Source organism: Lynx rufus, unplaced genomic scaffold, assembly GCF_022079265.1.
Source record: "Lynx rufus isolate CCGP_SWC_20201006 ecotype Redwood Valley unplaced genomic scaffold, mLynRuf1.p SCAF_4, whole genome shotgun sequence".
Lineage (NCBI taxonomy): Eukaryota > Metazoa > Chordata > Mammalia > Carnivora > Felidae > Lynx > Lynx rufus.
The window spans coordinates 154,429,568-154,453,684 of NW_025814856.1; the positions used below are offsets into that span (position 1 = coordinate 154,429,568).

Below are 24,117 nucleotides of genomic sequence, written 5' to 3' on the forward strand. Positions count from 1 at the left end.
GTTTCCCCTCTCCGCGCTGGGAGGTTTTTTTGTTTGTTTTCTCCTCCCTAGGACAAAATGAAATCCTCAACATACTCTTCCACTGAAAAAGCCAAAGTTTGCATTTCACAGACATAAAGGTGAAGGGGGCCCTCGGAGCTGTAGCACCAGAAGTAGAAGGAAAAATGCAGATGATGGCTTCTTTTGGAATCATCAGGCTCTACAATCTATCATTTGGTTTCTCACTAGTAGCTTTGTAAATTCCCAAACAGTCTTAGTATTTTTGTTGTTAATATGACTATTAAAATAAGTTCCTATGGAGAAAAAGAGGAAAATCAAGCTGTTAATAAAATGTCTTCAAATCTCTTTTCTCAAAAAACAAAGCAGCAAGTTCATCATACAAACCAGTCTGAATCACATCTTCCCACAGAAACGCTGGATTCCAATAATCCCTAAACCATCTACACAATTTTCATCCTTTACCTTTAAAAAGGAGACTAATTTAGTGATTTTTGTTAGCTTAGTCTTATGGTTTGTCTTCATGAAGTGCTGCTGGCTTTTGGCCAAAAGTACGTAAATTTCGACTGAAACCCAAGTGGTCAAAAAATTGCCAACCGATTAAAAGCATCATGAGCTGTCATGTGACTTATGGCATCTTCTAAAATTGCAACTTGCTCCCTTACATGGGCGCCTAGCCCAGGAGATGCACATCCTCTTACAAACACCCACTCAGTTGATTTCCATTTAGTCTTGCTTCCACGGGAAGCAGATACTTGGCAAATCTGCAAGGCGAGGCCGATCAGCTGTGGAAGTTCTGCACGGCGGTCTGTTTCTGGGAAAGCCGGAGGAGCTCCTCGCGGATCGCTTTGATGAGAGAAGCCGAGGAGTGGCCGGGCTGGAGGTCTTCTGTGGAGCTGGTGGCGTAAGCCAGCCCCGCGCCCTGCAGCCCCCTGTGTGGGAGGTTCCCAGGAGGAGCGGAGGGCTCCCTGCCTGAAGTCCTTGGCACCTGGAACAGCGGTGAGGAAGAATACTCCTGATGGCCAAGCATGTGCGTCTGAAAGAACATGGCAAACGTTACTGTATTTCCCACGTAAGAACAGGAGGGAAAGTCAAATTCGTTGGTGGTAGGTGTACTCCCAGGACGACTTCTGACCACTGCGCACCCACCCTGGCTCTCCAATCAGGCCTCAAGGTGGGATGGACAGACTGTGAAAAAGTGCTGGAGGGGAGCAGTACAATAAAGAAACCCTTGGACTTCACAGATGCCTAATAAATACTTGCTTAAAAGCAGACAGAAGGAATGATGAGGTTGGCCAAGTCTCTGGGCCTCTATGTGTGGAGGTCAGTGGTCCACTGGGAGAACAGGAAGGGACCTGGAGAGCTGGGGTCCCTTCCCTGGGGAGGTGAAAGGTCAAATGAGGGCATCTGAGAGCTGGAAGAGGTGAGCAAGTCCCTGCAGAGCAAATGACAAGAACTGCCTCTGCTCTGGGCCTGGAGCTTTGGGAGGGTGTGCCTGTGACACATGCTGAGAACACAGAACACGCACAAGGTCACAAAATCGTTTTCCATTTTATTCATGTGTGTCTTTTGACTGTTCTGCAGACCTTTTTCTTTAAAAAGTTATCTGCACTGGGGTACCTGGGTGGCTCAGTTGGTTTAAGCGTCTGACTTTAGCACAGGTCATGATCTCGTGGTCTATGAGTTCAAGCCCCCTGTTGGGCTTTGTGCTGACAGCTCAGAGCCTGGAGCCTGGTTTGGATTCTGTGCTTCCCTCTCTCTCTGCCCCTCCCCTGCTCATGCTCTGTCTCTCTCAGTCTCTCAAAAATAAACATTAAAAAAAAAAAAGTTAGGGGCGCCTGGGTGGCGCAGTCGGTTAAGCGTCCGACTTCAGCCAGGTCACGATCTCGCGGTCCGGGAGTTCGAGCCCCGCGTCGGGCTCTGGGCTGATGGCTCAGAGCCTGGAGCCTGTTTCCGATTCTGTGTCTCCCTCTCTCTGCCCCTCCCCCGTTCATGCTCTGTCTCTCTCTGTCCCCCCAAAAATAAATAAACGTTGAAAAAAAAAAATTAAAAAAAAAAAGTTATCTGCACTGGGGTACCTGGGTGGCTCAGTCGGTTGAGCGTCCAACTGTTGATTTTGGCTCAGATAATGATCTCAGGATTCGTGGGATCAAGCCCCATGTCAGGCTTTGCACTAAGAGGACAGAGCCTGCTTGGGATTCTCTGTTTCCCTCTTTCTCTGCCCCTCCCTACACGCTCTCTCTCTCTCTCTAAAAAATAAACATTTTAAAATAGTTATCTGTACTGTAACACACGAGAGTTTTGCCTATATTTACATAATATAAATTCATATGGCATTCATTTGACCAGAATTATACTTTTCAGTGATTTTTTTTTCATATTTTTTCAGTGAAAAATCTCTCTTTGGATGTACATATAAGTACTAAATCTGTGGTTTCACTTATGCTAAAAATTAGCCTAATGGTAAACATGGCGTTCAAGCTCTAGAATATTTCTACATTTCACGTTTCCAAATAGTGATAAAAGAGGCAGTATAAAGTGAACGCTAGATCTGATAGGAAAACACAAAGCACAGTAAAAAAATAAGCTGGGCACAACGAAGGCAGAAAAAGAAAAGTGTGAGCAAATGTCAAGTAGACACCTGAGATTCTAAGTATAAGAGCATATCTGATAGGGGAAAATTACATTCTGGAGTTAATTTTCTTTCTCTGAATAGTAGAACCATCTGGCCATGAAAAGAATTTAGTGTATCTGCTGGAAAGACACATAAATGCATGTAAAAGTCTTGAGAAAAATGAAGGAAATCATTTGTGGAAATTACCTGTGCCCGTATTGACTCCATTCCTACAAAGGAGCAGTCAAAGCAAGGAGAAGCCTCTAAAAGAAACCCTATGCCTTGGAATGCTCCAACCTGTGAGATGACGGCAGAAGCATCTCGTGGGGGTCATAATGGATATGACGTTGACTAGCCCACAACAAAGCACAAATGGTGAGCAAGTAGGCATGTGAGATCATACACGTGTATACAACAGTAACACCAAAGATCAAGTCCAGATTTTAGTCACCTACAGGTTTGCATTCACTAGTTGAAAGTTAAAATCAGTGAGACAGAAAGCAGAATTGTGGTTGCCTGTAGCTGGGGGAGAGGCAAAGGGCACTTAGTGTCTAATGAGCACACACTTCCCATTTTACAAGATGAAAAATGCCAAGGAGATGGATGGGGGTGATGGTTGTGCAACATCATGAATGTATTTGAAACCACTGAACTGGGAACTGGGAAGGGTTAAGATGGTAAATTTTGTATTATGTGTGTTTTACCACAATATAAAAAAATTGGAAAATTTTTCAAAGTAGCTGTTACTTATAGGTCTCTGTCGTTACATTAAAATTTAATGTAACGAACATCACTTTTATTACTTTTTCTGCAAGGTTATTTTCAAAAATTCACTACTTTAAGTCTAAAATCTGCCTCAAGAAAGATGATACATTTTTGAAAAGTTCAATGCCAGTACTCTCCCCCTCTCGGTGGGTGGGAATTTATGATCTAAAAACTGCAGGCAAAAATACACTTATGGAGAAAAAAGTGAGGGAGTTAGTTACAACTTTTATGTATGTAGGTTTTAAAGAGCGATCCTCAAAGCAGAGGCAGAAGCAGCTAAATTAAGTGATTATTCCGTGATGACCCCCACACAAGATACTCACAGCCTCTCTTCGGCCCGCTTCATCCTCCCCGTAGGAAGGCCAGCCTGGTCCCCCATACTGGCCGCCTCTGCTCGGTGGGATTTCCACTGGCTGGGCTCCAATTCTGCTTGCAATCCCCACCTGTGTCAGGTGCTGAATCTGGGAGCCTGAAGGAACAGAGCGGGCACTTGGGTCAACACTTGTTGAGAAGCGAAGTCGCCTGGCAAGACGCTTGGGTTTTGACTACAGATCTTCCTTACGGACAAGGGATACAAGCGTTGTTCAAACACGGCCCCAATTCCATCTCCAGAGGATGATACTTCCTAGGAAAAACGGACTGTGAATTTCTTGGTTCCTCTTACTTCCGTTTAATACGGTGCCTAACGGTGATGTTCTTATGTTTCTATATAGACATCAGAGGACGGGGAATAAAGGCTATAGCAGAGGGCCTTTCCACTCATTTCCAAGAGGTTATAAAGAAGGATGATCTTATTGATTCCAAAGAAAGAAGGGAAAGGTTTTGGAGAAAGCTGAAACCTGGCTCCTGTGTGCTCGTGTTTCTGAGACTCACGAGGAGAGAAAATACAGTATGTATTTGTTCTTAAAAGGCAGGGTGTGTATTTCTTTGATTTCAGAATGTTTACATACATTTATGTTCACTATACTTACACTGTTTCCACAACTTAGGCATGTCATAATTAAAATTTTAAAGCCACCCACCCAGCCTCTTCAGGGAGCTGTGCTGATGGCAAAGCCAGGAGTCTCTCTACAGCTCATTCTCTACACGTAGACATGCTGTGGCCTCGGGGAGCTATGAAGGCCAAGCTGTAAATGACATATTTTCCTACTCCATCAACTTATGGCATATGGATATATCCCTACTCCATAGATTAAGGGAGACAAAAAAGTGACCTTTAAGCTCTGGGAAATCAAATACTTGTTCCCAGATGCTCCCAGGATCATCAAATCTGTCTATGCTGTGCAGACTGGCCCTACGAGGTTCAGAGATTTCAGAGGTAGGGAAGGCGGCCCTCTCCTTCTTCCAGCCTTCTCCTACTCTAGCTGTCAAAGTAACAGCCTCCATGAACCAAATACATGTTTTTAAACAAAGGAATGCCACAGTTTCATTTGGATCTGTAATAACTAAATGCTAAAGGTCAGAAAAAAAAACCTGCTAGGCTCCTGTCAGCAATGTACGCAGAAGAGCTCTTGCCAATTACTGAAGTTTCATAATATTGATTAAAATTATCAGGACCAGGGCACCTGGTAGGTTCAGTCAGTTAAGTATCCCACTTCAGCTCAGGTCATGATCTTGCAGTTTGTGAGTTCGAGCCCCACGCTGCACTGCCAGTGCAGAGCCTCCTTGGGATTCTGTCTCTCTGCCTCTCTCTCTGCCCCTTCCCCGCTTGCACGGCCTCTCTCAAAATAAATAAACAAACTTAAAAAAATAAAATTATTAGGACCATCAGTACGGTTTGCTCAACAGATACTGGTTGAGCAAATCCTGCAAAGAACAAAAATGTAGCACACTGTTCCCCAGCATTTACCAAGGTGCACACAAGTGCACAGACAGAAAAGCATACCTTTGTGTTAAAAGTGCAATGGTAGTTGAAATCATAATTCAGACACAATTCTGTATCTTGCTTTGTTTACTTAACAATACGGCACAGGCTTTCCCCACGATTCAAGTGGGGCATCACGCCCAGGAAGCCTGGGTTTGCATTCCAGCCCCGGCAGTGACAGCCCTGTGACCTTGGGCAGCCGGCTACCACTCCCACTGAGCCCTGATGCCTCATTTCTCACATGGGGAAAAAACACCCACTTCATGATGTTATTTTCAGAATTGAAAGAGATAAAATAGGTCAAGTACCATAAACATAAGAGGCAATTGGGAAATCTTAAATCCTCTTTTTCTGATTCCTTTTGAGCTCTTCATTTTAAATAGCTACACACTTGGGGACTTCCAGAGAAGGTGGCGAAATAGAAGGATCTGAGGCTCACCTCGTCCCACACTGACACCGAGATAACACCCACACCAGTGTAAATAACCCAGAAAACGACCTGAAGTCTGGCAGAACAGACTCTCCGCAACTAAACATAGTGAAGAGGCCATATCCAAAAGGGTAGGGAGGGCAGAGGCATGGTCAGGAACCAAACGGACCCTCCAGATTGTCCTCAGGAGGGAGGGTCACTTCAAGTACAGAAAAGGGTGAGAAGCAGACCCCACACCAGGCACCCCAGGCACAGGGGACTCAAACTGGGAAGACAAACCCCCTGATCATTTGGCTTTGAAAAACCAGAGGAGCTTAACTTCATGAATTCTTACAATCAGTGGGGTTGAACACCCGAAACTTTAAAAACAAGCAGACTCGACTCTGAGGAAACTGAGTCCCCACCCTTAAAGAGACAAGACAACAAACAGCTCCACTTAGATACAGCATAGAAGCAGCAGTTTGAAAAATGCCTGGGATATAGAGGTGTCACTTCCCTGCCCTGTCCCTCAGCCTATATAGGTGACACCTGCGGGAACCAGTGCAGCACAAATACTCTCCACCGAGCTCGCTAACTGTGCACTGCACCCCTGCACTCTTCTGTGGACCTACCCCCTCCCACCCACCCTTAGCACCTCTCCAAAGTGGCTCCAGGTTCCTCCCAGGGCAGAACTGAGAAACCTTGCTAATACCAGGCACCCTATTCCCGCATTCTCCTGCAGACACATCCCCTCCAAAATGCCCTTGGCAGGAGTCCATCCAAAGAGGCGCCCTAAGTGTGGCAGTGTGCCAGGAACCCTGAAAGGTTCCACCCTGCTTTTTTTTTAATTTCTTTTAAATCCTATTTTCAACATGCTGTGCCACATATGTCTAGTTTTTCTTTCTTAGTGGTTCATGTTTTGGTAAAGCTTTCTTTGCCTCTGCAGATGTATTGATCTCTCTTAATATATTACACCATCTTTGTTGTAAAAATACACGTCAGAAGGCATAGTCCTTAATATTTCTAATTTTATTTTAATAAAGGGAATTGGTTTCCTGGCATGTAGCTAGCCAGGTCTTCTTAAAAAACAAACAAACAAACAAAAAAAACAAACAAAAAACTCAACAGGATAAAAAATGAGAATAGATTAAGGGAACTCAGCAATACAATCAAGTACAACAAGATTTGCACTAGAAGGATCCCAGAAGGAGAGAGAGAAAATGGGCCAGAAATTTATTTGAAGAAATAATAGCTGAAAACCTCCCAAATCTGAGGAAGGAAATAAAAATCCAGATCCTGGAGGCACGGAGAGCCCTCCACAAAATCAACCCAAGGAGGTCCACAACAAAACACATAGTAATTAAAATGGCACAAAGTAGTGATAAAAAGAGAGTTTTAAAAACAGCAAGAGAAAAGAAAACAGTTACATACAAGGGAAACCCCATAAGGCTATCAGTGGACTTTTCAACAGAAACTTTGCAGGCCAGAAGAGAGTGGCATGATATATTCAAAATGCTGAAAGGAAAAACAAAAACAAAAACAAAAACAAAACCTGCAACCGAGAAACACTCTATCTAGCAAGGTTATCATTCAGAATAGAAGGAGAGACAAAGAGTTTCCCAGACAAACAAAAGTTAAAGAAATTCACCACCGCTAAACTAGCTCTACAAGAAATGTTAAAGGGGATCTTTGAGTGGAAACAAGAGAACATAAGCACAAATAAGAAACATAGGAAGCACAAAAGCTCTACAATTAAGCGTAACCATAAAAATCAGTCAAGGGATTTACAAAATAAAAGGATGGAAAATATGACACCATATACCTAAAACACGGGATGGAGAGGAGTAAAAATTTAGTGCTTTCAACTAAATGGGTTCAACTTCAAGTGACGATCAACTTAATATAGACTGCAATATGCATAAGATATTCTATATAAACCTAATGGTAGCCACAAGGAAAAACCAGTAATAAATATGAAAAAAAATAAAGAGAAAGGAATTCAAGCATATCACTAAATTAAACCAGCAAAACATGAGATAAGAGAGTAAGAAGACGAAAACAGAAAAGAACTACAAAAATACTGTAAAACAAGTGACAAAATGACAGTAAGTACAAAGCTATCAATAATTATTTTGAACGTAAATGGACTAAATACACCAATCAAAAGATGCAGGGTGATAGAATGCAGAAAAAAGCAAGACCCATCTATAAGGTGCCTACAAGAGACTCATTTCAGACCTAAAGACACATGCAGACTGAAAGTGAAGACATGAAAAAATATTTATCATGCAAATGGAAGTGAAAAGAAAGCTGGGGTAGCAATACTTATATCAGACAAAATAGACTTTAAAACAAAGACTGTAACAAGAGACAATGAAGGACACTACATAGTCATAAAGAGAACAATCCAACAAGAAGATATAACAATTACAAATATTTATGCGCCCAACATAGAAGCACCCAAATACAGGAAGCAGCTACTAACAAACATATAGGCAGTATCAATAGTAATACAATAACAGTAGGGAATTTAAACATACCACTTACATTGTTGGATAGATCATCCAAAGAGGAAATCAACAAGGACACAGTGGCTTTGAATAACACATTAGACCACTTGGATTTAACATATATCAGAACATTCTATCCCAAAACAGAATACACATGTTTTTCAAGTGCACAAGGAACATTTTCCAGACTAGATCACAGGTTAGGCCACAAAACAAGTCTCAACAAACTCAGAAAGAATGAAGCCATACCATGCATCTTTTCTGACCACAATACCATGAAACTAGAAATCAACCACAAGAAAAAAATATGGAAAGACCACAAATACACAAAGGTTAAATTCTTTTGAAGTGCACAAAGAACATTCTCCAGAATAGATCACAGGTTAGGCCACAAAACCAACAAGTCTCAACAAATTCAAAAAGACTTAAGTCATACCATGCATCTTTTCTGACCACAATACCATGAAACAAGAAATCAACCACAAGAAAAAATATGGAAAGACCACAAATACATCGAGGTTAAATTACATGTTGCTAAACAATGAATGGGTCAACCAAGAAATCAAAGAGGAAATCAAAAAACACAGGGAGACAAATGAAAAAAAGAAAAAAAACCACAGTGGCCTAATATCTTTGGGATGCAGCAAAAGCTGATCTAAGAGAGAAGCCTACTGCAATATAGGCCTACCTCAAGAAGCAAAAAAATCTCAAATAAATAGCCTAAGCTTACACTTAAAGGAGCCAGAAAAAGAACAAACAGAACCCAAAACCAATGAAAGGAAGAAAATAATAAATATTAGAGCAAAAATAAATGAAATAGAAACTAAGCAGATAATAGAACAGATCAATGAAAAACAGGAGCTGGTTCTTTCAAAACGCAAACAAAATTGATAAGCCTTTAAACCAGATTCATCAAAAAGAAAAAAAAAAGACTTAAATAAACAAAATCAGACACAAAAGAGGAGAAATAACACCAACACCACAGAAATACAAAGGATTCTAAGAGATTACGAAAAATTATATGCCAACAAATTGGATAACCTAGGAGAAATGGATAAATTCTTAGAAACAAATAACCTCCCAAAACTGAATCAGGAAGAAATAGAAAATTTGAGCACACTGATTACCAGTAATAAAATCAAGTCAGTAATCAAAAAGCTCCCAACAAACAAAAGTCTATGAAAAAATGGCTTCACAGATTAATTCTACCAAAAGTTTAAAGAATACTTATTCTTCTCAAAGTATTCCAAAAAACAGGAAGGAAAGCTTCCAAACTCATTCTGTGAGGTTAGCATTACCCTGATAAAGACAACACAAAAAGAGAAAACTACAGGCCAATATCTCAGATGAACATAAATACAAAATCCTCAACAAAATATTAGCAAACCAAATCCAACAACACATTAAAAAACTCATTTGCCACAATCAAGTGGGATTTATTCCTGGGATGCAAGGGTAATTCAATATTCCCAAATCAATCAACGTGATATATCACATCAACAAGAGAAAGGATAAGAACAATATGATCATTTCAACAGATGCAGAAAAAGCATGTGACAAAGTAAAACATCCATTCATGCTAAGAACCCTCAACAAACTAGGTCTAGAAGGAAAATACCTCAACATAATAAAGGCCATATATGAAAACCCACAGCTAACATCACACTCAATGGTGGAAAACTGAGAGATTTTCCTCTAAGATCAGGAAGAACAAGACAAGAACGTTGACTTTCACCACTTTTTTTTTTTTAGTTTATTTATTTATTTTGAGAGACAGGGAGAGGGAATGGAGGCAGGGCACAGATAGAGAGAGGGAAAGAGAGAAAGAATGCCAAGCAGACTCCCTGCTGTCACTGCAGAGCCCAACAGGGGGCTTGAACCCACAAACCGGAGAGATCATGACCTGAGCTGAAATCAAGAGTCGGATGCTCAACCAACTGAGCCACCCAGGCTCCCCTCTCATCACTTTTATTCAACATTGTACTGGAATTCCTAGCTACAGCAATCAGACAACAAAAAGAAATAAAAGGCATCCAAATCAGTTAGAAAGAAGTAAAACTTTGACTATCTGCAGATACCTACTAAACATAGAAAACTCTAAAGGCTCCACCAAAAAACTACTGTAACTGATAAATGAATTCAGTAAGGTCACAGGATACAAAATCAATACACAAAAATCTAGTGCACTTCCATACACTAATAATGAAGTAACAGAAAGAGAAGTTTGAAAAAAATCCCATTTACTACTGCACCGAAATGAATAAGACACCTAGGAATAAACTTAACTACAGTGGTGAATGATTTACATTCTGAAAACCATAAACATTGATGGAAGAAACTGATGACACAAATGGAAAGATATTCCATGCTGCTGGATTAGGAGAATACTGTTAAAATGTCCATACTATCGACAGCAATATAGGGGTGCCTGGGAGGCTCAGTTGGTTAAGTGTCCAACTTCGGCTCAAGTCATGATCTCACAGGTCATGGATTTGAGCCCCACATCAGGCTCCTTGCTCTCAGCGCAGAGCCTGCTTGACATCCTCTGTCCCACTCTCTCTGCCCCTCCCCTGCTTGCATTCTTTCAAAACTAAACAAACATCAAAAACATTTTTCAACGTAACTAGAACAAATAATCTTAAAATTGGTATGGAGCCACACAAGACCCCAAATAGCCAAAGCAATCTTGACAAAGAAAAAAAAAACAACTGGAGTTATCATAATCCCAGATTTTAAGATATACTAAAAAGCTGTGGTAATAAAAACAGTATGGTACTGGCACAAAAAACAGACACAGATCAATGGTACAGAACAGAGAGCCCAGAAATAAAGCCACAATTATATGGTCAATTAACCTTTAACAAAGGAAGCAAGGATATGCATGGGAAAAAGTCTCTTCAAAGAACGATGTTGGGAAAACTGGACAGCTACATGCGAAAGAATAAAACTGGACCACTTTCTCTACACAAAAATAAACTCAAAATGGATTAAAGACCTAAATGTGAGACCTAAAACCATTAACATCCTAGATGAGAGCACAGGCAGTAAGGTCTCTGACATCGGCCACAGCAACATTTTTCCAGCCATGTCTCCTGAGGCAAGGGCAAAAAAGCAAAAATAAACTATTGAGACTACGTCAAAATAAAAAGCTTTTGGGGGCACCTGGGTGGCTCAGTCAGTTAAGCATCCCACTCTTGATTTTGGCTAGGTCATGATCTCACAGTTCATGAGTTTGAGCCCTATGTCAGGCTCTGCGCTGACAGTGCTGAGCCTGCTTGGAATTCTCTCTCTTTCCCTCTCTCTTTGCTCCTTCCCACCCCACCCCCGTCTCTCCCTCTCTCAAAATAAATAAACTTAAAAAATAAAAATAAAATAAAATAAAATAAAATAAAATAAAATAAAAATAAAAAGTTTTTGCACAGCAAAGGAAACAATCAGCAAAACAAAAAGGCAACCTACAGAATGGAGAAAGATATTTGCAAATGACATAACCAATAAAGGGCTAGTATCCAAAATATATAAAGAACTGACACAACTCCACACCAAAACAAACAAACAAATAATGCAGGTCAAAAATGGGCAGAAGACATGAACAGACATTTCTCCAAAGAAGACATCCAGATTGCCAACAGACATCTCATCATCAGGGAAATGCAAATCAAAACCACAAGGAAATAGCACCTCACGTCTGTCAGAATGGCTAAAATCAAAAACACAAAAAACAAGTGTTGGTGAGGATGTGGAGAAAAACACTTGTGCACTGCTGGTGGGAACGTAAACTAGTGCAGCCACTGTGGAAGACAGTACGGAGATTCCTCAAAAAATTAAAAACAGAATTACCGTGTGATCTAAAAATACAAATACACTACTGAATATTTACCCAAAGAACATGAAAACACTATTTTGAAAACATATATGCACCCCTATGTTTATAGCAGCATTACTTACAACAGCCAAATTGTGAAAACAACCCAAGTGTCCATCAATAGACGAATGGGTAAAGAAGAGGTGGCGTATATGTACAATGGAATATTACTCAGCCGTAAAAAGAATGAAATCTTGTCACCTGCAACATGGATGGAGCTAGAGGGTACACTGCTAAGTGAAACAAGTCAGTCAGATAAAGACAAATACCATATCACTTAACTCATGTGGAATTTAAGAAGCAAAACAAACGTATAAAGAAAAAAAAAAAGAGAGAAACCAAAAACACGGACTCTTAACTATAGAGAACAGATGGTTACCAGAAGGGAGAGGGTTGGGGGGAAGGGTGAGGGGGATTAAGAGGACACTTATCTTGGGGCACCTGGGTGGCTCAGTCAGTTAAGAGTCCAACTCTTGATCTTGGCACGGGTCATAATCTCACCGGTTTGTGAGTTCGAGACCCACATGGGGGACTCTGCGCTGACAGCGCAGAGCCTGCTTGGGATACTCTCTCTCTCCCTCTCTGTCTGCCCCTCCCCCACTTATGAGCACATGCATGTGCACACGCTTTCAAAATAAACTTAATAAAAAAGAGTATCTGGGGCGCCTGGGTGGCTCAGTCGGTTGAGCATCCAACTTCGACTCAGGTCACAGTCACGCGGGCTGTGAGTTTGAGCCCCGCGTCAGGCTCTGTGCTGACAGTTCACAGCCTGGAGCCTGCTTCGGATTCTGTCTTCCTCTCTCTCTGCCCCTCCCCCACTCATGCTCTGTCTCTCTCTCTCTCTCTCTCTCTCTCTGTCAAAAATAAATAAGCATTTAAAAAAAATTTTAAAAGGGGCGCCTGGGTGGCTCAGTCAGTTAAGCGGCCGACTTCGGCTCAGGTCATGATCTCGCGGTCCGTGAGTTCGAGCCCCGCGTCGGGCTCTGTGCTGACTGTTCAGAGCCTGGAGCCTGTTTCAGATTCTGTGTCTCCCTCTCTCTCTGACCCTCCCCCGTTCATGCTCTGTCTCTCTCTGTCTCAAAAATAAATAAACGTTAAAAAAAAATTTTTTTAATAAAAAAAAAATTAAAAATAAAAAAAATTTTAAAAAAAGAGTATACTTTCCTTGATGGAGACTTGAGTAACATATAGAAATGCTGAATCACTATATTGTATGCCTGAAACTAATATAACACTGCATGCTAAGTATACTGGGATTTAAAAAAAAACTAAAATGAAATTAATTAATTAATTACTAATAAACAGCTGCACAATTTATGCACTGATCCTCTCATTACTAGGCATTTAGAGGGCTCACAATTCTCTATTACAAATAATGTGCTGATAAACACCTTTGCACTCGTTTTTCCCCAATATTTGGATTTCTTTGGGGAGGAGGATCCTCGATTCTCAAAAGTAGAATTAGCAAATGCAAAGCTTAGTAAGTCGTACTGCCCAGCTGCTTTCCCAATATTTAGTGACTTATACCACCACTGGAAATATACTAATAATTGCAGCTGATATTCACTGAAAGTTTGCAACACGTCAGGCACTATTTTGAGCACTTTGCACCTGTTATCTTCTGTAATCCACACAACAGCGCCACATTACCCCCACTGTACAGAAGAAGAAAGTGGATGTTAATGTTGTCCTGCTACGTTATTATGAAAACAATTTCACGACTGAAATGGTGTCTCCCCATGGTTTTAATGTGCATTTCTTCAGTCATGTTCAAAACTGGGCATCTTTCATGTTTACTTTCCTGTGATATACACCCCACACACATATTCCTTCTGTGAATTCATCCTTCCTGTCCTTTGTCCATTTAGGCTCTGAAGTCTGCCCACTTATCAATTTCTTTGAATCATCCTCTCACAAAAATACCTCATGGGCATACCTGCTGGATACTTCCCTGGATTCTATTTTCCTTTGCTTCTAGTAATTTTTAGACATAGACATATTCGATTATTTTAAATAGTCAAAAGGTAACTCTTCCAGTATATCTTAATATTTTCTATTACAAATTTTTATACAACTTAATCTCTTACTGGAAATTATTAGAAAATAACTTCCTCTTCAAATATTTCATATGTACCATTTCTCTATTCTTCTAGATTAAAGATGAAGCTGTCTGAATTTTGTTTGGGAGATGTAATATGCACCAATGTTCAAATAAGCAGTAATTAACAGGAGAAAGAAAACTCACTGCAAGTACAGCACCTGTAAAATATGGGAAATCCTGTGGGATATCCAGAGATATTTTTGTTGTTGACTGATAGACAATGCAACCTATAATAAATGCCTAGGAAACCATAAAGGATCACTATCCACCAATTATTACAAGTTTCGAAAAGGCTTAAACTAGTTCCTTGTTGACATTATAAAGGTATATATTGTCCAGAAAGTTAGAAAACTGTAAAAGATAAGCAAACATGTAATAGCTCCTCTTTTTAAAGCTTCAATTTCTTATTAAACCGTCAAACAGGAAGGTGAAGAAATGAAAATAAAAGTGACTTTGAGTAAAACAGTCAGATGGGTATAATGAACTTCGAAGACTTTTCAAAGCATGCTGAGCTGTACAAAAAAAACGATCTTAAACTCCACAGACGCTTGAGGAACAATGAACAACATTCACAAATATGGTATTTGTAGTATCAACTATTCATGAGACGCAGTTCCGTGACATGAAACAGCAATTTTTAATTCTGGGTAAACCGCCAGGGCCAACCAGCCACATGCCATGTGAGACTCAGCTCAGCCATGTTGGACTTGACTGTCACCTATGAGCAGCGTCCCTCGTCACGAGAACCAAATGAAACAAAAATCTCCCTAGGTTACTGTCCAGCAACATTTGGGGTTGTTTATCACAGGCTGGAAAAGTGCCTTTTTAGAAAACGACACTTGTTTTAAAGCCATACCAAGTGCTCAGAAACAGATCTTTCAGTTTACCATAAGAATTAAGAAACACTTTCCCTGGCAGAGATGTGCTGTGCACTCCACGTGAAAGGATGTTCTGAGACACTGACACAGGAACAAATCGGAGGACATCAGTCTTGGGATCTCTGCCACTCTCTCTTCCCCCCTCCCCTGCCTGCACCTCTACCAGGATCCCAGGGAGCACAGACTAGTGGAGGAGGTGACGGACACGGGGACGGTGGTACCCTGGGAAGTCTGAAAGGTACTCTGCCGGAATAGCCAGAAAGCAGAGGTTCTCTAGTTCAGAAACGCAAGCTAAACAGCCACATGTACCTGTGGTGCCCCCGACAGGCCGTGGCCGGGCCACCGATGGCATCTCCTCAGGGTAGATCCCTCGGGCAGCGAACGGGGCGTCAGCCGATGCCTGTGTCTGCTGGGACTCAGAAGGCACCAGCTCCGAAGACGGCAGCAAACCGGGGCCAAAACCTGGTCTGAAGGCAAAGCAAGCCCAAGCATCAGAACCGCACTGGACCCGGACTCTGGCATTTTATTAACTCCACCTTTCGTGCTACAGAAAAAGAAGACCTATCTATTGGTGTAGTATCATCTCCTCTCCCACAACACAGAAATGTTTCCTGTTTGCTCCCTGACATATCTTCAGTACTAAGTACGGTGCCTGGAATAGAGCTGATGCCGGATGACTGAAGAAGAAATGCCCTCGTTTACAGACCAACAGCAGGTGCAGGTCAAGTTCCAGGGCCTGTGCGTCTCCAGCCTTGGATTAAAGCGCTGGCTCCCAGTCTTGGCTGCACATGAGCATCCCCTGGAGAGCTTTCAAAAACCCCGATGGCTGTGCCGCACCCCAGACTAATGAAAACAGAAATCTCTAGAGGTGAAACCCAGACAGAGCAGTTTTTAAAGCTCCACTGATGATCCTGCTATTCATTAAGGCTGAAAACCAGTGCTCTAAAGCGGGGGTTCTCAAACTTTTTAGTCCTGGGACCCCTTTCCACTCAAAAACTATTAAGGGACTCCTGAGAATTTGTGTTTATGTGGATAGATATTTATTGCATTCAGAATTAAAACTAAAACTTTTTCAAATAACTATTTTCAAAATTCATTTTAAAAAAAACAATATTGGGGTGCCTGGGTGGCTCATTCGGTTGAACGTCCGACTTCAGCTCAAGTCATTATCTCGTGGTGAGTTCGAGCCCCGCGTCGGGCTCTGTGCTGACAGCTCGGAGCCTGAAGCCTGCTTTGGATTCTGTGTCTCCCTCTCTCTCTCCTGCTCACGCTCTGTCTCTGTCTCAAAAATAAATAAAACATTTTAAAAAAATTTTTAAGTAACAATATTAAGCATCTCACATGTTAACATTTTCTCAAGTAGTCAATGATATTTTCTAACCCATTCCCCCCAAAAAAGTAGTTTTACTTTTTTTCAAATTTCCTTAATAGAAGATATCTGGATTCTCATATGCCTTGTATTCAATCAGTTGCTGTAAGTTATTTTTTTTAATTTATTTATTTTGAGAGAGAAAGAGTGTGTGCACATGAGCAGGGGAGGGGTAGAGAGAGAGGGAGAAAGAGAATCCCAAGCAGGCTCTATGTGGTCAATGCAGAGCCCGATGCAGGGCTCAATCTCACGAATACTGAGATTGTGACCTGAGCCAAAATCAAGAGTTGGATGCTTAACTGACTGAGCAACACAGTCCCTGTAAGTTATTTAAAGAAGATGATCTGACTTCACATAAATACATAGTTGGATAGGAAGATTTTTTTTTTATTTTCATTTTTTTGGATAAGGAAGATCTTAATAGGCTTTTCAGATAATATTCAAATAATATTTCAGACAAATATTCTTCTTTGACATACCAGAACTCAGCAAAGTTTCCTCAAGGGTTAGTGGCAATATACAATCTGAAGAGTATCAATTAACTTTTCATACTCAGGTATATTCAAACCCACTACTAGTTTGCACTTTGGATGGACCCATGCATGACTTTGTTTTCTTTTTTTAATTTTTTCAATGTTTGTTTATTTTTTGAGAGAGAGAGACAGAGGCAGAGCATGAGCAGGGGAAGGGCAGAGAGAGGGAGACACCATCTGAAGCAGGCTCCAGGCTCTGAGCTGTCAGCACAGGGCCCAACACAGAGCTCGAACCCACGAACCATGAGATCATGACCTGAGCCGACGTCCGATGTTTGACCGACTGAGCCACCCAGGCGCCCCGAGATTTTGACAGGAGTCATTTATAAAATATCAGTGCCATGCTTTATGTAGACTTTCCAGATATTGACACATTTCATTTCAGAGTACCAAAAATCACATTCATTAGCATCACCACTGAGCTCATCAGAAAAAAATCCTTTAAGCACTAGGAAGCTGTCAAGCACCTAGTGGCAGACAAGTTTCCAAAATTCAAATTTTCACTTGAAGGCTCAATTTTATCACTGGCAACAAATCCTGCCCGCTATTTTTCTTGACGTGACAGGCTCTCTTCCTTTATCTTCAAGACAGTGGCTGCCAAACAACCCGAGTCTGAATAACAATGTCATCTGATGGTCTCCTCAAACAAAAAACATGGCAGCAGTTCAAATGAGTTCTTAACTCCCACAACGGAACAAGTGCTTCTCCTTCACAATTCCGTTCTCTGCAAAGCGCTTTATGAGTCTTTCCTCCTTTGTCCTACAGACGATTAAAGACTCAAGGGTTTAGGTTTAAAAAAAAAAAAGAATAATTTTTACTACTTCATCAAGAACATACTGCATAACCAAAACACCGGCGTTCTGAAAACGTTGTGATTGCACAGTGGTGAAGAATACAATGATCACTTGGGCCGTGTGGTGCCACTGATTCATGATAAGGGTCATGCAGTTTCATCCACCGCTGCTTTTGTGCCTCAGTGTAATCATCAACAATAAAAAGATCAAATAATGTTTTAGTATTATTATGAACCACGGTTTGGACTTCATAGGCAGCCCCCCCCCCAAAGGGTCTCAAGGACCATCACGGGTCTGAGAATCCCACCTTGAGAACCACTCTTCTAAAGAAATTCAAGAATGAAAAAGCATGATAGTTTAATTACGGTGCTTTGCAAATGACAGTCAACCAGGAATTAACAGATCAAACTGTTTGATGAGAACACAGACTGACTTCGCCTCTATTCTGTAGCGTTATTTCCAGAGCATATCTCATAAATTGAAACCCAAGGCTATTTATGTATTGCTCTCTTTAGATAACTGCGACTCTTTTAGATTGACCTGAGACAGAGATGTGTGGTATCTCTGACCTTACAGATCTAAAAGGCACACTTTTCCTTCAACATCTGGATGTTGGGAGTTCACATAATCTCCTCATCTCCTGACCCTCTTGCCCATCCACCGAAGAACTAGCTCTTGCCCTTTCCTTATTTCTACTTTGCCCAATTATCCTCCTCCCGCCTACGTTGACATCGTTTTTATCCTAAATTGTGTGTTTGGATAGTTTCGTGTGATCCAAATCCCCCAGAACCCTTTAATGTAACTATAAAATTGGTCATCCAAACCAGAACACTTTTCAGAGTGGAAGTTACTAGTATCTATGCCAGAAAAAGAGGTGTAAACTGAACTGAACTGGGCAAACCAGATCACATGGCCCCCATCGTTAACCTCTGCCCTGGGTCACCTAATCTTCACATGCTCCCTTTATCTCTGTTGCTTGTGGACCACAAAGCAGTGCCTGGGCTGGGGAAAAATAAAACAAGCCCCTCTGAAAATGAGGACAAACAAAGAACAGAAAAAAATGAGGAAACCAGATAACATTCCTACTTCTGTGTGACTTCTGGTGATTGAAAGAATAGTACAGGTGCCTGGGTGGCTCAGATGGTTAAGCATCTGACTCTTGCTTTTGGTTCAGGTCATGATCCCATAGCTTCTGAGTTTGAGCCCTACATCAGTCTCCATGCTATCAGCACAGAAACTACTTGGAATTCTCTCTCTCTCTCTCTCTCCCTCCCTCCCTCCCTCCCTGACTCACGTGCACCTGGGTGTACACTCTCTCGCAAAATAAACCAAATAAAAAAGAACAGTTGATTATGATTTCTGCAATTAACTCTGGTTTTCTGCAATTCCCGCTTTGTAATAAATCATTTGTCTACTCATGTGTGAGTCTGCTTATGGATTCTCTATTCTGTTCCTTTGGTCTATTTGTCTAGCTTTACAGCAATACAACACTGTCTGAATTACCTTACAGCAATTTACAACTTTCAGATTATTCCTCGTACCCTGTTCTTCTTCCTCAAAGTGTCTTGAATATTGTTGGCCCTTCACATTTCTACAGAAGTTTTAAAATCAGCTTGTCAGTTTCCACATATTTTTTTTTTTAAAACAATAAATGACTAGGATTTTAAATGGGATCACAATGAATCTGTAGATCACTTAGGGAAGACTGATATTTTTAATATACTGAGTTACCCAACCCATGAACATTTTCTTTAGAGGGCTTGACTATTTTTGGTGAGATGAATACTGAGGTATTTTATGTTTCTGAATGCTATTTTATGTAGTATGTGTAAAAGTTTTTATTTTGTCTGATGCTCATAACAGAAATAAAAGAGATTTTTTTGTATACTGATCTTATATCCAGCTACTTTGTAATTTATCTATCTTGCTAAATTCTCTTAATTCTAACAATTTATGTGTTGACATTTTAGGTATTTCTACTAAAAAAATTGTATCATTTGAGAATAATAACAGTATTATTTCTTTCCTAGAATTCCTTAATCTCTTCCTTCCCTTCCCTTCTTCCCTCCCTCTCTCTCTCTGTCTCTTTCTTTCTTTCTTTGCTTTATTACACTATCAAGAACCCCAGGACAAAGTTGAATAGAGGTAATATAATCTTTGCTGAGATAACTATAACCAGATTAGACAAGTTCAATTCTATTCTTTGTTTGCTAAGATTTTTACCATGAATGGACGTTGAATTTTATCAAATGCTATATTTAGTGGAAAAAGACTCCCCTCCTTTATTCTCAAAACAGTGAATTACATTGATTTTTTATTTAATTTTTTTATTATTATTATTTTTTACGTAGGTCCCATGCCCTGTGTGGAGCCCAATGTGGGGCCTGAATTCACAACCCTGAGATCCCCTGAGATCAAGACCTGAGGAGAGATCAAGAGTCAGATGCTCAATTGACTGAGCTACCCAGGCACCCCTAGATTGGTTGATTTTGTTTTTTAAATGTTAAATTACCCTTGCATTGTTGGAATAAATCTAATTTGGCTGTGATATGACATCCTTCCATATACAACACTGGATATCTTTGCTAATATTTAAGTTTCTGCACCTATGTTATGTTCACAAGTAAAATTGGCCCGTAATGTTTTCTTTCTTACAACGTCCTTGTCCTTGTCTCCTCCTTGACAGAGGAAGAATGAGGTTGGGGGTTGGGGGGGGGGCACCTGGGTGGCTCCATCAGTTAAGCATCTGACTTTGGCTCAGGTCATGATCTTGCAGTCCGTGAGTCTGAGCCCTGCGTCGGGCTCTGCGCTGACAGCTCAGAGCCCGGAGCCTGCTTTGGATTCTGTGTCTCCTTCTCTCTCTGCTCCTCCACCTCTCACGCTCTGTCTCTCTGTCTCAAAATTAAATAAACATTAAAAATAATAATGAAATAAAAAGAATGAGGTGGGGAATCTTTAAAAGAATTTGTAGAACACTGGCGCATTTTCTTCCTTCAGTATCTTTAGTAGAATTCACCGTTAAAGCCAAAGTTTTCTTTGTGGGCAGGATTTTAGTAATGATTTCAATTTCTTTAATAGTTATATGTCAATTCAGATATTCTCTTTCCAGGAATTTTTCCATTTTAAGTTTATTAACAAAAAGGTTCAGGGGCGCCTGGGTGGCGCAGTCGGTTGGGCGTCCGACTTCAGCCAGGTCACGATCTCGCGGTCCGTGAGTTCGAGCCCCGCGTCAGGCTCTGGGCTGATGGCTCAGAGCCTGGAGCCTGTTTCCCATTCTGTGTCTCCCTCTCTCTCTGCCCCTCCCCCGTTCATGCTCTGTTTCTCTCTGTCCCAAAAATAAATAAACGTTGAAAAAAAAATTAAAAAAAAAAAAAAGGTTCAGAAAATCTTCTTAATTCCTATAAAATCTTTTAAAAATCTGTCTTTTAAAAATCTATCAAAATCTTTTTAATTTTTGAAAGATCTGGATTAATATGTCCTTTTCCATTCCTCTTATTGATAATGTTACACAGCTTACTTGATCAAGCTCTTCAGAGATTTATCAATTTCATCAGTTTTCAAAGAAGTAACTTTTAGCCTTGTCGATCTTCTCTATTACGGTATTTGTTTTCTATTTCATTAATTTCTACTCTTATTTTTATTATTTCCTTCCTTCTACTTCCTTTAGGTTTAACTAGACCTTTTTTTTTTTTTTTTACATTGAGACGGATGCTTAGATCACTGGTATTCAGCCATTTTTCTTTTCAAATGTATTTTGATTCATTTAAGGCATCAAAGTCCCCGCAAAGCCTGGCTTTATCCCACAACTTTCACTATATCAAATTTTCAAGACTCCAAGGCCCAGGGGTCTGCCCAAAGTCTTGCTCAGGTTCTCAGTCACCTCCTCCGGGATTAGCAGGCACCCCAGGGAGAAAGTTCACCCAAAACGCAGGGCTCCTTTCTCTGGACTCCCTGGATCTTGGCCCCATACCATTCCATTGCCCTGTTAGCTATCTGGGTTTTATTTTGTTTTATTTTAAAATCTTGTCTGGCTTTTCCAGATGCCCTGAGCAAACAATCTAGCCTGTCTTTACTGGGAGCAGAACTTAAAATTCCACCTTTTTTCTCCTCTTCAGGTTAACTCAAGAGAACACACAACCCAGAGGTTTGCATCTGCTCATATTAGCTAAAAGAAACGAGTTTACAAAATTTGTAAAAAAACAGTCAATGTGAGGAAGTCCTAATGTATTTTCTCCCAAAAACTTTACCTCGGCAATGGGCCTGATGGGGGAGTCATTCCATAGTCTTCGTATCTCTGGAAGAAAAGCAAAAGGAAATGAAGATTAACGTGCAACACTTATTAGAAAGTGACAACAGCAAACTTACAAGTTTAGGTTTGCAGGATCAACTTTCAGGAGAATTATTTTCTCATAAAAAGTTGGCACGGCATTGAGGCATTCTGCCACCAAATAATACCAGAAGTTTCAGCTTGGGGAACTGGGCTACCACGCTTTAAAAAAAAAAAAACACACACACACACACACACAACTATTTTCTAGACCTTTCTTTCTTTTATAAAAGAATGAGCAACAGATAGCCTTTCTGCAGCTTCTCTTCCCTACAGGCTCATTCTCTACAAATCTGTATCTTCTAAAAAGGTCGGCCTTGATGGCCACACTTAGTACAAATGCCCCCATCAACGTGGGCATGATCATTCCCAGAACCAGTGGGTGTCCAATAGCAATTCGATTACACTCACAAAAGTAAAGTATGTGAATGCTGCACCATGTTGTGGAACAATGTGAAAAAAGAAAAAATACAAAGAGAACCAGAAATTAGAGAGACTCTTAAAGACGAGGTGAACACTTTCAGTTTCTGATAGTTTTCCTGTTCCAAAGAGCCCAGCCATACTCTGTCCTTGTGTTCCATCCAGGGCCCCAGAGCCTTCAATCAACTCTTCTTACTTGAGCTAATCTCCGCTGACCAAGTATTCTCTGGCTAAATCAATGTCAATATGGCATCAGATTTAAATAAACGTGTATCTGTTGCATTCCTCATGAAATCAACACACCCTGTCCCTATCATACGTTGTACTCCTCTTCCAACGGTTCTTTCAACAACTGTGAATTGTTATTTTGGAACCAGATATTTCAGCAGAACAATAACTCTGGACGGAGTCCATCCAAGTTCAGTCAGTTTGAACCAACTGGTTGTCCAGGTTCTAGTGTTCCAAGTTACTAAGTCAGCCTTGCTTCTGGACCTGTCCCCATTTTAGATCTTTTTTTTTTTTTTTAAATCTGCCATTTCATGAATTATTATTTTGTGGTAAGTGCTATGAGCACTAACTCAGACCCCAGTAACAATAACAAAGGGCTCACTACCTCTATTTTATAGATGAAATCAACTCACAAGGAATTTAAGTAATTTCCTCCTAGTAAGTCCAGGCTTAATAATAAAAGACCATGCTTTTAACCACTACACTACACTGCCCATGGTTGCCAACCAGATTTCCCTCCTTGAATTAATCTCTACTTTGTGAAGAAAAGGAGAGGCTTTGGAGTCAAACAGACTGACAAAGCTACTCGACTTCCCTGGGCCTATTTCCTGATGCCAAGAAGAATAGAATGAACCCTACACCTCATACAGTTTGATGGGATTATTACGTCCGAAACTGTGCTCAAATTACCTCACCTTTTGAACCTTTCTGTTCCCATCCCCTTGGCAGAGGGAGGGGGATTAGAACCTTGCAGAGTTCCCCAACTGATGTAAAATAGCCAGAATAGAAGGAAAAGGAGTTTCAATTCCTTCTCCAAATAATTAAAGGGAAATCTGAGACCAGATAAAGATTACTCCCAGCAGCCCTTCTGCTTCTCAGCAGAGTTTGAGTTTTTTAAACACATTCATATGCAAAATAAAACAAAACAAAAAAAGATGGGAGTTTATGTATCAGCATTTCAGGAGGTCCGGTAAGTAATAAATTAAAAGACAAACAGTAAAAAAATAGCTGTCCACTCTTCACATGTTTTGCTATTGTGGCGCCAGGCATTTCAACTCTATCATAACCAGAAAAAGAAAGTGCTTTGTCCAGAGGCTGCATGCCCCGATGAAAGGTTTACAAAAAAAAATCACAGGGGCCCCTGAGTGGCTCAGTTGGTTAAGAGTCCAACTTCAGCTCAGGTCACGATCTCACAGTTTGTGGGTTCAAGACCCGCATCGGGCTCTGTGCTGACAGCTCAGAGCCTGGAGCCTGCTTCGGATTCTGTGTCTCCCTCTCTGCCCCTCCCGTGCTCGTGCTCTGTCTCTCTCTCTCTCAAAAATAAACAAACATTAACTTTTTTTTTTAAATCACAGACATAATGACAGGTGTTTAAGTGGGTCACACCTGTATAAATCTTTGGGGGATGAAATAGAATTTTATGGTTTCAACAAGCGACATCAA

The 24,117-nt window shown here is 40.7% G+C and overlaps 1 protein-coding gene across 1 annotated transcript in view; it reads right to left on the reverse strand.

The window, feature by feature from the left end:
* Nucleotides 1–778: 778 nt before the first annotated feature.
* KIAA1549 (KIAA1549 ortholog) overlaps nucleotides 779–24,117 on the reverse strand; it is a 147,825-nt gene continuing 124,486 nt past the window's right edge. Inside the window, exons 18-21 of the mRNA XM_047095257.1 lie at nucleotides 21,947–21,993; nucleotides 15,313–15,470; nucleotides 3,700–3,845; nucleotides 779–1,033 (exon numbers count right to left, since the gene is read on the reverse strand). Of these exons, the coding sequence (XP_046951213.1) occupies nucleotides 779–1,033; nucleotides 3,700–3,845; nucleotides 15,313–15,470; nucleotides 21,947–21,993 (606 nt within the window). The remainder of the gene's footprint in view (nucleotides 1,034–3,699; nucleotides 3,846–15,312; nucleotides 15,471–21,946; nucleotides 21,994–24,117) is intronic.